Source organism: Drosophila navojoa, chromosome X (genome assembly GCF_054131105.1).
Source record: "Drosophila navojoa isolate 15081-1374.11 chromosome X, UAZ_NAV_1.0, whole genome shotgun sequence".
Lineage (NCBI taxonomy): Eukaryota > Metazoa > Arthropoda > Insecta > Diptera > Drosophilidae > Drosophila > Drosophila navojoa.
The window spans coordinates 25,730,506-25,745,022 of NC_142895.1; the positions used below are offsets into that span (position 1 = coordinate 25,730,506).

A 14,517-nucleotide genomic window follows, 5' to 3' on the forward strand; every position below is an offset into this window, starting at 1 on the left:
GCTATTTCGCGGTTTTCCAATCAAAATAAAAAGCCAGACTTTAATTATGCACAGGTATTTTGTATTTAAGGACTACACACGACATAGGGACTATGTGGTAAAATTTTAAATTGACAAAAGATATGAAACACTAATTTCAATATTTAATTAAATTAGTTATGGGGAAAGAGCGCCGCAAACTCATGCACTTTTCACGATCGATAAACAAAGCGTTCACTTTATTGCGCAAATCCTCTTCCAGCATGCAGCGCGTTTTGAGCAACGATTGATGGGTGGCCTCCGCCTCTTGCAGCTTATGATGTAGCACATCAACGGTGTTCTGCAAATCCTGCACCTCCACCACGAGACGATCATGAGCCGTATCCCTGAGGATGATGCAGATGTAAAGATCATCCATTCTCTGACAAAATATTTAATATATTAACGACTTACTTGCACAGTTCCATGCCCTCACGATGGGACCGAGCCTCGAGACGGGTCTGGGCGACCTTAAGTGGATTCGACTTGTCCTGTATGGCCTTCTGCAAGAGAAACAGATGCTTCTCCATATCGAATAGTTCCTGTTGCACCTTTTGTAGATGCATTTGGACGCGACTCTTGGCGCCGGCCATCTCCTGTGCCCGTCTATCCAGTGCATTGTTCGTATTATTCCAGAAGTCCCAGACAGAGGCGGCCACAGCATTGACCACATTCTGAGAATCGCTGCGCAGCTGCGACAGCTTAGCCCGCTCTGCCTGAGATCTGAAACGGATGAACAAACAAGTGGATGAGCCGTGTGCTATGGACACCCATTGAAATAGACTTACCGCTTCACGTGCTCGCTGCTGGCAAGTGCCCAGGAATCCTGTGTGCTGACAGTCGGATCGTACTTCTCAATGCCACCATAGTAGGTGATGCCGCGGCTATAGTTGTTCAAGCGATGACACATCGAGTCGATGCCCATTGTGGACTCCTTTTGTGTGACATCGATCTCCAGCAGATGCTGGGCGCCACGGCAATCGATGGCCTGCTTGGCAATCTTCTCCTGCAGCCCGCTGAGACGGTCACGCGAATTGCGCAAATGGTTGATCTCCAGCAGCAGCGCTTTCTCCACAATGTCGTGCACTAGTTCCATGCCCTGCCGGCCCTCGCGATGGAACAGGCACTCTTGTGCAATATGCAGCGGTATCTCCAGATCTAGCATCGCTTTGCTGCACTGCCGCTGCAAGTCATTGATGTCGGACATCTCGCTAATGAGCTTCTCCAGCTCAGCGTTCAGCTCGTTGCGCCAAAAGGTCAAATCCGTAATGCGCTCTCCCAAGCGGCGTCCTGCATCCCGTTGGCCCATCGATGCCGTTTCATCTGTCTCCCGCATCAGACGCACTGCATCATTGCGCATCCGCTCCGACATGTTGCTGTAAATGAAAGATTATAGACATACAGATTATATACTATTCATTATAGACACCATGGACCACCAAATCCCATCACTCACCGATTCGTGTCAGACTCGCCATAGATGCTGAGGTTGTTGCTTTGCCACTCGTTGTTGGTGTAGCGCGTATAGAGTGCGGCGCGTGCCGCATGCTGGGGATTGCGCTCGAAACCAGTGACGAGATTTGGAAATATCATGCCCTCCGTTTTCATGCCTTGCGGCACAAAGCACGGCTGCGTCATCTGATTGGTCACCGGCTGCTCGGGCATGTGCTTCACTTCGATCATCTCGAATGCCATCTTGGGGCGCCACGGATGACGCTGCGTCGTCGCATAGGAGGCGGCCACTCGAGATGGCACCGTCGACCCACTAATGGGCTCCATGCATGGCGGGGCGCCAGCCTGGCTCCACGGCTGCAATTGAGAATACATGACGCTCTGGGATGGCAAACCTTCGACTCCTTCGTGACCAGCCATTGTGATAATGGTTCACTTGCTAATTTTAATGGCACTTGGAATTTGGACTTTGCAACTAATATTTGTTGAAAATAAAAAAATAAATTCTCCGACACGAAATATAATCGTTCGAGACTGTGGAATGAATGAGTGCTATACAAACTTATGTGAGCTCGAAACTTTTTCCCAGGCTCAAGGCCTACTACAAATGTCTAGAAATTTAACGTGCTCGTTTCTACAGTGCGAGGTGCAAGGGCTATACGTATATGTGGATGGTAGTTTGATCAATGATACATATGATTCCATGAGATTGCGATGATCCTTGCGCTCTTTGTACTCGTTCCGATCCGCTGTCGGCCATCTGTCCAGCAGATTGTCCTTGACCAAGCGATGATCGAATTTGCGATTTTCAAGATATATGTGCTTTTGATTGCTGGTGATCTCAACACCTTTCAGCGGTGCCATTGTCGTCGCCACTTTATCTTCTTCTTGACTCACAATGGGCACACTAGAGCGCAATAGCAGATTCTTGAAAATTTCGGGATACTTTTGAGGATCCCGCTTAGGCTGCCTTGATAGTTTGTCCTCGTTGGCCCAACAGAGCATTTGCAAACTCAACAATAATAAGAATGTATATTTATGCAATGGGGGCAACTGTTTTCTACCGCCCGAATTCCACAACTGACAATCCTTTGCTGGAATTCTTATGCATTGGATATTTACTAGTTTATTGATTTAACTTGACTTGTTGGTTACTTAGTACCCGCCCTTGTTGCTGTTGATAACGTGCAATTTGTAAAATCCATGCCTGTAACTGTGTTGTTAATTTGGCTTAAGGTCAATGTGCTACTTGACGACAAGACGTAATTGGGGCAGACTATTTGGATTATTCGTGTAGGTGTAATCGCATAATTCCATTTTGAATACGGCGCCAAAGTCGATAGACATAAGCAGGGCAAGAGATATCGATGTATTAGTCATGAGTTTTATATGTGTGTCAGAGCGCAACAGGAGAGAAGGTATTATATTATTGATAAACTATATATTCCGTAATTCTAGGCATAAACTACAGAAGAACCAATTAATTGGTCTCCGATATGCACAGTATTGGAAACAGATTAATGCTAATGTGCAAAATTGTGAAAAACTCCGCAGTAATATGAACTTCATATACATTGCAAATAGAACATATTTAAACGTACGCATAGACAAATATTTATGCCAAAAGCCTGCTATCGATGGTAGACGGTTCAAAAATTGAAATAAAAACAATCGATAGTTTTGCCTACAAACGATAGTTTGGCTCATTTTGGCTCCGCTCTATTAGTTTGACATCCATAAATGCAAAACAAAATTTTAAGTGTTCTAGAATAATACATAGCAAAATTTATCTGTCATGACAGTCTCAAATACAGTGGACCAGTACACAATCATGTCGGGAGATCGCTCCAAAATCAAAGATCTGCTCTGTAACCGCCTAACCGAGTGCGGTTGGCGAGATGAAGTACGTTTGCTCTGTCGAAATATACTCGTGGAGAAGAACGGCAACAACAGCCTCAGCGTGGAACAACTTATAGCGGAGGTAACGCCAAAGGCACGGATGTTGGTGCCCGATGCAGTCAAGAAGGAACTGCTGATGAAGATACGCACCATACTGGCAGAGAACGAGGGGGACAACTAAATGCTTGCAGACGAAATACCGAATCAACAGCTACATTAATCACCATAATTCATTTTATGCTTACGCTATACAAAACTAACTTTAGTTTACTATTATTCAGCCAATAAACAACAACTTAAATACATATATTGTGCGTTCAGAGTGGGCAAACAACACCGCCATTGGCCATGTACTCGAAGGAGCTCTCAGCCCGGGTCACTGTCTGCTGCTCCGCGTGCTCAGATTGCTGATCATCCAGCACATCTTTCTCCACAGCCGACCCGCCTGAAGTGCGCGCCGCGCTTGGCTGCGTGTACTTGCGCACCCATTCGTTGGGATGCATCTTCTTCTTGTGGTTGTGCATGTTCGCATGCGATTTGAAAGTTCTCGTGCAGAAGGGACAGGAGTACAAGTCGATGCCTGTGTGGGTGGCCATGTGCTCCTGCAATTACACATTTGTTATATACGTAAGGGATGCATGATCCAGCTTCGCATTCTCATATTACTCACTGCCAACGCCCTTGAAAGCTTGAACTCCTTGCCGCAGAGCGAACAGCTGTGCCGCTTGGTCGAGTGATGATAGCGCATGTGACTGCTCAGTGCCACGCGGGAGGACTTCTCGGCGCTGCACAGCAAGCAACGGTACTTGTTGTCGCCATCGCGGTCATCGTGCCGGGCCAAATGCTTGCGCAGACTTCGCTCATCCCGCAGCCAACGACTGCACAAATTGCACTGGACCTCCGCCACAGGGCCATCCGGATGCAGAGCCTTCTTGTGAATCAGAAAGTTCGCCTTCGACCGAAAGTTGACGCCACAAATATCACAGATGACGGGAGTGAAATCCGTGGTGTGCATTCGTTTTATGTGTGCCGTTAGCTCTAGCTTCGTGCGAAAGCTGGCGCAATGAGTATGAAAAAGAGAGAGAGAGACAGATAGTGCTTGAATGAAGAAGATCTTCTGCGACAGAGGCAGAGCTAGTCAGCGTACAGCTTATGTGGTTTTAATAGGTCCACATATAAAGCATTTAGATTTGCGGACATTGATTGATCGATTGACAGATTATTTGTGGACCGACTTACTGACTGGCATTTTCAACTTGATTGACTGACTGGTAGATTGATGCTCTACTTCATTGAATGACTGGACTTACACACAGATTAGATGACTAGAAAAGTGGTTGAACGATTGATAAATTTGCTAGTTGATCAACTGACTAGTAGATAGGGTTTTATACTTTAGTTGATGACTGGACTAGTTGACTAGCAATAGATTGATTGATAAACAAATAGATGATTTCCCGGTTTGATTGACTGATTAGAAAACTTGAAGATGAAGAACCCAGCTAATAGACTGCTCATCTAGAGTCTTTCGAATAGACCAACAGATTGATTGAAATACTTTGATTGACTGACTGACAGATCAAATTGCCACTTGATTGACTGACTGGCAGAAAGATACGCAAATAATGAAGGCCCCATCGAACATAACCTAGCTGGGTCAGAGGTTCCACCTACCTCTTGGCACAGGTGTCGCAGACCTCCGGTCGCTCGGTGCCCTTATGGCCCTTGATGTGCATGGTGAGCAGAAACTTTTTGGCGAAACGCGCCTCACAGATGTGGCACTGGTGCACGAGCTGCTGCTGATCGGAGTGGAAGCGCAGCATGTGCATATCCTGGCTGTTGCGGTTGAGGAAGCTCTTGCGACAGGGCTGACAGCTAAAGTACTGCGGATCCTTGTGATAGTGCAGATGATCCACATAAAGCGTGCGTTTCTTGTAGCGATTGTTGCAGCACTCCATGTAGCCGGTGCAGTTGTGCACCGAGCGAAAGTGACGCTTCAGATCGATGAAGTTCTGCAAGGGGGCAGTGCAGAGACAGCAGTCGAGCTTCACGTTGGCTGCAATATAGTCGTCCATTTCCTTGATGCTGCTGCGCTTCGCCTGCAGCTCCGTTGCATCCGGCTTGGGCTTGGGCTGCTTAATCTTTGGCTTGGATTTGGATTTCGACTTGGACTTGGTTTTAGAACTTGTGCCTTTGGGCCGGCCGCGTGCCCTTTTTATTTTTCGTAGCTCGGGCAGCGTGGCAGGAGATGCGCCTGCTTTCGCTGCAGTGCGTCGCAGCAGGCGCGTCTCTCGTTGGCTGGAGGCAGCCGGGGAGGGCAGTTGTGCTCTGTTCTTAGCTGCGTGCTCCAACTCGAAGTCAGAGGAATCATCGCTGTTGCTTGTGATAGATTGTGAATCGGATTGATTGATGGTGCTGATATTATCGTGCACATCAATCTCAGGCTCGCATAATATGTGATCCTTGACATCGTCGTTGTCATCGAAGACCAGCTTCGTTTCTAACGGCGACTCGGTGTTCCACACCACAATTGCTGGCTCGGGTGGCGGGTCGAGCTCCACTTTCAGCTGCAGGGATTGCTGCTTCTCGGCTACCATTGCGCAAAACTGCTGGAAGTCGCTTAACTGATGCCAGCATGTGCTGCATAGATTAGTGGATATGCTATCATTGATCGTCACCTGAAAAGATGGTAAATTTCAGTACTCAAATTAAGAGTATTTTTCACGTATTATCTCGGAATTTGACTGCCACCTCGAGCTGTAAATATTTGGCAATGGCTGCCGATAGGTCGTGTTCGGCATCGCTGAATATGCATATGGAGAGCGAGTTATCCAAATCTAACAGGCACAGGCGGCAGATCATAGTTTCCAAGGCAAACAGTAAACAACAGGCCAAACTCTGCTGCTGTAAACAAAAATCTGTGTGCACAGCTCGATAGGCGTCTTGTTATCGAGAGATGTGAGTCGGTGAGAGACTTTCATCAATTGGGCAGGCAACATACGTAAGAATCGAGCAGCACGAACAATCGATATACCCAAGGAAAGAATGTTTACGCACTCTCACACACACACAGTCATCAGAATTCGATGTTTTTATTTTGTACATCGCTAACAGGCAAAGTTTTGCTCGATTTCTTGATCCCAATAAGAGTGCGGTAACAAATAACAATGCAAAAGAAGCCGCTAAGGGCAAACACATTGCTGGACAAATTGCACCGTGGCGCTGTCTACGCCTGCATCGGAGTTACTCTATATGGCACCTATCTGATTGGCATGCGCTATTACCATTACTACACTGTGATACGGCCAGAGAAGCAGCAGGCGGAGCTGAAGCTCCTCGATGAGGGCGCCCACGACAAGGCCAAGGAGCTTAAATACTAAAAACGCATGTCCCCCACACAGTCACATGTGCATCGTTTTTCTTATTTGTAATGTTTGTTAAGCGTAATAAATAGTTTCGAGATGATTTGTGCATTGTGTGGTTCTTGTGCTGCTTCTTGTTGTGTAATATTCAACCAGGTGGGCACCATCGATTGCGAGACCTTGACGTAGTTGCCGTTGCAAACAATGCGCCCATAAATCAGCCGGAACAGTATTAAAGACCAACGACATGCCCAGACTGTGGCAAGAGCAATATTAGAAAATCCGTTGGAGCAATCGTCGAATGTTGTCATCGGCGCTGTGATTGGCATCGTGACCAGCCGCTGAGGCACAGCTGTCGTAGCCGCTAGAGACGGCCGCGTGTCGCAATTGCGACTGCGAGACAGCGTGACGCGATCTATATCGTTAGGCACGCACGACTCACTCAAATAACTTCAATCTCAATGAAAATTCATGGATTCAAAGAATCGCTATATTTTTAAAATTAAATCATTTAAATTTATGTTTACAGTTTGTTTCCTTGAATGATATTTTTAAAGAATTTCTTATAGTTTTATTTCGAACTAGCTAAAATTGATAGAAAGATAAATACGAATTGAAATTTTTCGAGCTTTCAACGAATTTTCAAATTATGCTAGTCTCTTAAAACAGACGTAATATACCTTAATAATATATTAAATTGCTTACTCTAAGTATTAACATATTCTTATTAAATGTTCTTTGTAGAAAAGCTCTTTAAAGTAGTCCTGAGTAGAGAGTTTGGCCAAAATATGTATTTAGCTCGTGTCACGCACTCAAAACTCGTGACACGAGTCCAATTGTAGGCCAACTTCCGCTTGTAGAGTCGCGTGCATTAACCTTAACGTGTGGCAACTCGATATGCATTTGATTAATATTAAGTTGAGGCAAAATCAAAATTAAAATGAGAAGAAGAAGAAGAAAATATAGTGAAACAAACATGAACAAGCCGTAGACAATGATGCTGCCCCACCCACTTTGGAGCCGCTTGTGAAAAACGTTGCCAATTGCCAATTCGCTCGTTTTGTCTGCGCTTCATTCAACAATGTTGCAGCTGCAGTTGTTGTTGTTGTTGTTGTTGTTGCTTTTGCTATTGTTGTTGTTGTTGTTGTTGTTGTTGCATTAGTCTCATTCACAGTTTGATCAGACAAAAGCAATTACTATGCAGCAGTTACCTCGCTCACCTCACCCACCTCACCCACCACCCCCCGCCACATCCGGTCAAGGTCGTCCATCCTTCATTGTCTCATTGCATTTGATTAGCTTCCTCTGGGCTCTCTAGCCTCTGCTCTCTACACTCTACCCTCTGTCCTCTGCTCTCAGGCCTCTGGCTAGGCATTAGCGAAGAAATCGTGCAGCTCGGATTATTTCGATAAGAATTCAAATTTGTTACTTATTATGTTTCCTTATAAAAGAAAAGAGGAGTATATTAGCTTTATGCAATATTTGTCTACTGTTCTATACGATATGCCCACTGAAGGCGTGACGAATAGGAATTTACAAATTATTATAGAATATATAATAACGGATCTATTGAAACTTATTATTTGAAAATATTTAGTCGGATCTGGAGTAAATTGGAGCGAGGCGAACCTAAATATAGTATTTTAGAATAGTGTATATATGGTTTTTTTTTTTACGTTTATTGATTGGCAAAATATGTGACTTTTGGGTCTATTACAATCAAGCTACAATGATTTTTGTAAGTCAACTTTGATAGTTAAAGATCCTGATGATTGCTCATAAAACAGCTTTTAAATATTGGAAAAAGAATGTCGAGTATGCTCATCGCTTGTTATAGAGACACCTATCTCCATCTCGCTCTCATTCATTTCATACCATCTCCCTCTTGCATTCGTCCATTCTTTCTGCACTCTTTGATCTTGAATAAACTATCAACGTTAAAGGAGCCCAACTGTAGCCCAAGATTGGGCATGATGGATCTCTAGTTTCTCTACTTTCAGTTTCATGCTCAGACCCCAAATCGAGTGGGTCAATAGTAAATCTTTTGTTACTATTTGCGATCCTCCAACTCGAGGTACTCCATAAGCCCCACTCTGCTAGGGTATCTCAGATTGATTTCGAGCACAATTCGAAGAGTTTTCGCTGAAAGATGAATATCTGTTGTAGAACGCTTTCAAGGTATCCGCAGATCGTGAAAGGTTTATTAACTGTTTCGCTTCTTGCTGCTGACTTAATTAGACAAGCAAAGGCAAGCGAGCATTACAAACAATAACAACAAACAGATTGTTGTTAACAATTGGCGGCGCGATTGCCGTTTTCCCACGGGGTCTCTGGCATTTGACTTGCCACGCCCACTTCAGCCAGTCAATTGTAATCTATATGGCTCGGTTTGTCAACATGTTGCACGTTGCATGTTGCGTGTTGCGCGTTGCGCGTTGCGTGTTGCATGTTGCAGCAGCGGGCGGCGTATCGCGTCGCAAGTGAAAGCGACACCCGATCGCATTTAGCGGGTATTAACTGTGTCAACAACTCCCAGCTTCCGTCTTGGCTATTGCCTCACAAACATATTTCACTTTATGCAATCTCCCATGCGCGTTCTAAGTGGGCGGGGCGAACATGGGACAGGGGGACCGGGGGCAGGGGGCGGCTGGCAGGGTTGGTCGAGCAGTGGGGGGGTTGAGCGACTAGTGGAAACGTTAGTTGCGACGCCCACTTGGGCCAAGCGCTGAGGATTGCGACTGTAGCTATGGCTGACCTTTTTGGGCCCGGCCAACGATGAGGTACAGTGAGCACACGCTTGGGCAAACCAGCTACAGAATGAATGAATGACTGACGAGGCCTTTGCCCGCATCTTATACGGGCTTAGTGTGGCTAGGAAAAATGGTTCCGAGCCGAGCTGACTCAAACTACGGGTACAGTGTGTACACGCTTTAGCGAACTAGCTAAAAAATAAATTTCTAAAGGCTTTACTTATGTATTTTAATATTTGCTCCTTTTTTATGTATATGCTGTAAGGTTTTCGTACCGCGCCGATCTTGGAATACAGTAAACACAAGCTTGAACGAACCGGCTGCCAAAATGAGCATAGTTCTATTAACTTTCATTCATTTGCTTGAATTTCTAAAAGCTCTAAGTATAGTTACGGTGCGAAATGAACCGGTAATACAGTAAGCACTCGCTTACGCGAACTAGCTAAAATTATGTGTTTAAATATTTAAAGGTTATTATTATTTAATGGGACTAGTATTTAAGGAACTACTACAAATGCTTCCGATGAGAACTATTAGTACAGTAGGCATACGATACAAAAAAAAAAAATTACTAACTATAAAGACGACTGCAAATCTATGAAATTTACTCCTTCAGCTCAAGTTTTCTTTATATATGTCAAAGTTTTACTTATTATACAGGTGCTCACTGTACAGACAGCGAGGTTCACTGTAGACAAAGCAAAGGTCTGGACTTTAAATAATAATGTAAATGAAACATTAAATAAAATACATGAACGAAAACTTGAACCAAACTGAAACGAATCGTATCAAAACTCTAGATAAAATGCAATTTAAGTGCTGCCAAATAGAAGTCCTAACCAAATTTAAGCTCTTAGAATTATACATATATTGCTTTCATTCATTATCCCATCATTTAATTTAATTGATGCTGAATAATTGGAGAATGTATCAAAAGCATTCAGATCAATAATTATTGAAGGCAGATCTGGTCGCAGGATTGTAGAGCTCTAACCAATGGCAGGCAACATCTGATATCCTAAACTAAGCTTGCCAATGAACATAGCTAATACAGCAGTTCGCTGTTGGAGTTATTACTGTACTGCTGAGCAGCAACGCCGCCGCAGTCGCAGTCGCAGTCGCAGCAGCAGCAGCAGCAGAGGCTGTCAAGCATTCAATACGACATCAAATGCAACAATCGCTGCAGCTAGAGCTTGTTGTTATTGTATTTTGTTTCTTTTCTCTATTTTGTACTTTATTGTTATTATTTTATCTCTTCTTCTTTTTTTTATTTTTTGCATAATTGCAAACTGTAGCAAGCAACTATAAATACGCTGCGCCAACTGGCAACCATCAACAAATCAGCTCAGCCGCTGCAGCCATCGCATCCTTAGCAAAAAGAGCCGCAATTAAGTGAAAATCCTCATCATGAAATTCCTGGTAAGCAGGAGCAGGAGTTACCAGCTGTAGCTGAGCAGGATTAATTGGCAATAACATTTTACAGTGTGTCTTCGTTGTGTTGGCCGTGTGCCTGACGGGCTGCCTGGCGGCCATTGCTGAGCCCGCAGCAGCAGCAGCCGGAGCAGCGCCTGACGCCGAGCTGGATTCGGCGCTGGGCGAGAAGAAGACGGAGAAGCGCGGCATCTACGGCTTTGGCTATGGCCATTATGGCCATGGCTATGGCGGCTATGGACTGGGACATGGACACTATGGCGGTTATGGTCTGGCCACGCCCTATTATGGCGGCTATGAGTACGTGCATCACGCTGCGCCCTATTACGGCGGCCATCATGGCTATTATCCTTATCATCATGGTCATTATGGTTACTATTGAGCTTAACTGGGACCTATGATATCGCATTATATACTCAAACACTCATCGCTACACAATCATATATAAATAATTTTTTTTTTTTAATTTTTTTCATGCGCTTCGAATAAATGTCCTTACAAAATGCAGTTGTGTAAAGTTTGAAATTTGAAAAGCGGCGCGCGTGTGCGCGAGTGATTTACGCCAAATACAACTCTGCGTGCAGTGCTTAAAAGCACTGCAGATATGGCAGCAGCAGAAAGAGCACTATTGGCGTTCACAGCTAGCCGATAGCTTGCCATCGATTGGTATCGATAGCATGGGCTCTCACATTTTTGTTGTTCATTTTTACGCTCTTCTTTGTCGGAGACGGTTGCTACTATCCGCTTTTGCTTCGCCAGGCAAAAAGAGCTCAACAAATATATTGACACACAATTTGAATTTGAGCTAGAAAAGGAGTCCGTTCGAGGTACAAAAAAAATAATACGGCGTGAACAGCTGTTGTTGCACTAGTGTTGGGTAATTTTTTGTTGTCAATTTTTTTTTTTGTTTTTTTTTTTATGTTTTACCCCACGAATTACGCGTGCAGTAAAGTGGCAGCAGTATCAACAACAGCAGCGACAAAACAACAACAAATGTCGCAGTGGTGAAAAGCAAGTGCGAAAAATAAAACTAAAAGCTGATCAAATTGTGGGCGAAACAACAACAAAACGAAGAGAGCAAAAAATTAAAATAAAAAATAAGCAGCAGATGTACATACATACCCATGTACGTTTGTACATTTCAGTAGTGTTAGTACTAAATACTTAGTACAAAAAAAAAGAAATAAATGCGAATCTGTTTGTGAATATGTGAAGTGACAAAAAATGAAATAAAGTAAAAGAAACACACGCATTCATACACGCATACGAAAAGTCGTGAATTCGTCGTTGTCGCTGCTCTGGTGTTTGTGTGCGCACATCCACATACATGCGCACACACGCATACGTTTTGTGCATATGTGTGCTCCTCTAGTGGCGAGCGTGCGAGCGAGAAAGCAAGTGTGGAAGAGCGAGCAGTCGTTGTCTTTAGTTTCTGTGTTGCTTTTACATTATTTTTGCCAGAGTATTTATTTATTTATTTTTTTTTTAATAATTTTCGCATTGTGAAAAGTTTTTTTTTGTTCCGTACATTACAAGTTTTGGAAAAGTGTGCGTTCGTGTGCGTGTGCGTCGCCGCGCGCGTTGGCAGCAGCGCAACAACAAGAATAACAACAGCAAAAAATAAAATCAACAACATTTATAGGCCCGAGTCGGAGCAGTTCGCGCCACTTTGAAGAGGTATGTATGTATGTAAGCGTGTGTGTGTGTGTGTGCTTTTGTCCAATTCAAAAAATTCTTATTAGATCAGAGGCATGCGTTTATGTGTGTGTTAAAGCAGACGTCGTTTCTCAGGTTCAGCATGACGACGACTTCTTTTTCGTCTTGTTTTCTTTTCCTTCTGCTACTCACACTCATTTCGCCGTTATTTATGTAACAAGTGTGTGCGTGCTAAATGAAGTGCTGCTGCTGCTAGCGCTGGCGCTGATTCTGCCACCACCGTTGTTCCTCTGGTCGTTGTGCTGTATGTATTTGGCGATTTTCGCCTCTCGCTTTTTGTTGTTGTTGTAAAGTTTGCAATGAAGCTGGCAGCACTGCCACTACTGCTGCTGCTGCCTCTGCCGCAGCCGCTGCCATTGTTAACGCACAAAAAAGCACCCAGCAGCATCGAGCCGCGTTCGCTCCAGCAGCTGGAGCAATGCTAAGCGCATTGAACTGGTTAGGTTCGCTTTGTTATTTTGGTTATCAACACTGGCAATGGCGGCAGCGCATATCTGGCAGCGCATCGTTTAAGCTTTGGTCGACGTCAACATGTGGCGTCGGCAGCATTTCTTCAATTGACATCTGTATGTAAGATTTTGCTGTAAATTAACAGTTAACATAACAGCAACAACAACAACAACAACAGCATTTAGAGCAATTGGCTTTGTGTTTGTGTGACGCGCATTTTGGGCCTGCTCTTAGAGTCAGCGTTAACGATGACGCCGACGCTTGCCGCTGACGTCGACGTCACTGCTTTTGTACATTTGCTTTCAACAACAACATGAATTGGAGTGAAGAGCGCAAAAGTCATTTGATTTCTTTTTACTTGTCATTTCATTACGCACTGCGTTGACGCTGCCGCTTGTTGCGCTTTTGTTTTTTGTTTTTGGTTTTATTCTTCTGCCTGTTAGCGCGCTCCCCACATCGAGAAAGAGAAGGCAAGCGAGAGCGAAATGCGTGTAATTTGCTCTAATTGGAATGCGAATTGTTTTGTGATGCCACACGCCAAAAAAATTTGAGTGTGCACCAAATGTTTATGCAAACCAGAAATGTAAAATGCAAAAACCATTTGCACACAAATACATACAAGTATACATGTACATATGAATAAATGCATACATGTATATGCATTCTTTGTGTATGGGTGTGCTTGTTTTTGCTGCGAGACTTCGGCGAATTCTTCTACGTTCTACATTAAACAAAAGAGGGAGAGCGGGAGGGGAGCTATTTAGAGGATGAGAGTTCTGGTATTTAACAGCAGCAGCTGACACACGTGCATATACCCTGTATTATTATAATTTGTGTAACGATCTAATAGGAAAATTTAAGTATGCACATAAGAAAACAATTAACATCAAACCGTAATTATTTAATTATTAATGCAACTATAAAGCTACAAATATATACATACATGTGTATTGATTGATATTAGATATGTACATATACATATGTTCTGCATATATCCTCTACCAAAATATAAGACCTAAAGTTATCAAAGAGCATCTGCTTGTTGAGCATACCCGCCTGAACGTTTCCTTGTAGCACGCATAAAGTGCATTTCAGTTCAGTTGTTTTTGTTGTTGCTGTGCACTTGGCTGATTTAATTGCATTTATATTGATTAATACATTTGACATTTGATTGATTCTATTTATATTGCTTTTCTAACATTGAATATATTAATTGCATTTAATTAACAACCTTTTACCGTTCATTCGCTCAGTGGAGGCGAAAGACGAATCGAAGAAATGACAAATTCCAATTGGATTGGTTAACATTTCTCATTTGGGACCGTCATTTTGGGGCGTCCGTTGTTTTTATTGTTGATTGTTTGTGTATTATATACCCATACATACATACATACATACATACATATGTAAATACAAACATACAGATACTAATGCAAGTA

General features: G+C 43.6%; 6 protein-coding genes across 8 annotated transcripts in view; 4 read left to right on the forward strand and 2 right to left on the reverse strand.

Annotated features, from left to right (window-relative positions):
* Positions 1-39: 39 nt before the first annotated feature.
* Positions 40-2,029, reverse strand: LOC108656025 (tektin-3). Its single transcript, XM_018107907.3, has 4 exons — positions 1,475-2,029; positions 807-1,394; positions 433-741; positions 40-365 (listed from the first exon to the last, which is right to left on the reverse strand). Exons 1-4 carry the CDS (start codon positions 1,888-1,890, stop codon positions 137-139), a joined length of 1,542 nt encoding a protein of 513 aa, XP_017963396.1. The 5' UTR covers positions 1,891-2,029; the 3' UTR covers positions 40-136.
* A 1,130-nt stretch (positions 2,030-3,159) lies between these two features.
* e(y)2 (enhancer of yellow 2) lies at positions 3,160-3,569 on the forward strand. Its single transcript, XM_018107932.3, has one exon. It carries the CDS (start codon positions 3,266-3,268, stop codon positions 3,548-3,550), a length of 285 nt encoding a protein of 94 aa, XP_017963421.1. The 5' UTR covers positions 3,160-3,265; the 3' UTR covers positions 3,551-3,569.
* A 47-nt stretch (positions 3,570-3,616) lies between these two features.
* On the reverse strand, positions 3,617-6,359 carry LOC108656022 (transcription factor grauzone). Its single transcript, XM_018107902.3, has 4 exons — positions 6,121-6,359; positions 5,044-6,047; positions 4,040-4,424; positions 3,617-3,971 (listed from the first exon to the last, which is right to left on the reverse strand). The coding sequence occupies exons 1-4, from the start codon at positions 6,229-6,231 to the stop codon at positions 3,687-3,689; spliced, it is 1,785 nt and encodes a 594-aa protein (XP_017963391.1). The 5' UTR covers positions 6,232-6,359; the 3' UTR covers positions 3,617-3,686.
* A 60-nt stretch (positions 6,360-6,419) lies between these two features.
* LOC108656041 (uncharacterized) lies at positions 6,420-6,834 on the forward strand. The gene has a single exon (XM_018107934.3). It carries the CDS (start codon positions 6,537-6,539, stop codon positions 6,747-6,749), a length of 213 nt encoding a protein of 70 aa, XP_017963423.1. The 5' UTR covers positions 6,420-6,536; the 3' UTR covers positions 6,750-6,834.
* A 3,825-nt stretch (positions 6,835-10,659) lies between these two features.
* LOC108656038 (uncharacterized) lies at positions 10,660-11,754 on the forward strand. Its single transcript, XM_030388111.2, has 2 exons — positions 10,660-10,900; positions 10,965-11,754. The coding sequence occupies exons 1-2, from the start codon at positions 10,889-10,891 to the stop codon at positions 11,292-11,294; spliced, it is 342 nt and encodes a 113-aa protein (XP_030243971.1). The 5' UTR covers positions 10,660-10,888; the 3' UTR covers positions 11,295-11,754.
* Positions 11,625-14,517, forward strand: part of HDAC4 (histone deacetylase 4) — a 31,240-nt gene continuing 28,347 nt past the window's right edge. For 2 of the 3 annotated variants that reach the window (XM_089264914.1, XM_089264912.1), the window contains exon 1: positions 11,625-12,589. The gene's annotated coding sequence lies outside the window, so the exon portion shown is untranslated. The remainder of the gene's footprint in view (positions 12,590-14,517) is intronic. The other variant, XM_089264911.1, reaches the window with a different exon arrangement.

Bases quoted from the DNA above. Each gene is read 5' to 3' on its own strand.
- LOC108656025 (XM_018107907.3), bottom strand. From the start codon at position 1,890: ATGGCTGGTCACGAAGGAGTCGAAGGTTTGCCATCCCAGAGCGTCATG. The intron at 742-806 runs GTAAGTCTATTT...CATCCGTTTCAG, and splicing joins AGCAGCGAGCACGTGAAGCG to ATCTCAGGCAGAGCGGGCTA. The intron at 366-432 runs GTAAGTCGTTAA...CATCATCCTCAG, and splicing joins GAGGGCATGGAACTGTGCAA to GGATACGGCTCATGATCGTC.
- LOC108656022 (XM_018107902.3), bottom strand. From the start codon at position 6,231: ATGATCTGCCGCCTGTGCCTGTTAGATTTGGATAACTCGCTCTCCATA. The intron at 4,425-5,043 runs GTAGGTGGAACC...TCATTGCGCCAG, and splicing joins TGCGACACCTGTGCCAAGAG to CTTTCGCACGAAGCTAGAGC. The intron at 3,972-4,039 runs GTGAGTAATATG...GTGTAATTGCAG, and splicing joins AGCTTTCAAGGGCGTTGGCA to GAGCACATGGCCACCCACAC.
- LOC108656041 (XM_018107934.3), top strand. From the start codon at position 6,537: ATGCAAAAGAAGCCGCTAAGGGCAAACACATTGCTGGACAAATTGCAC.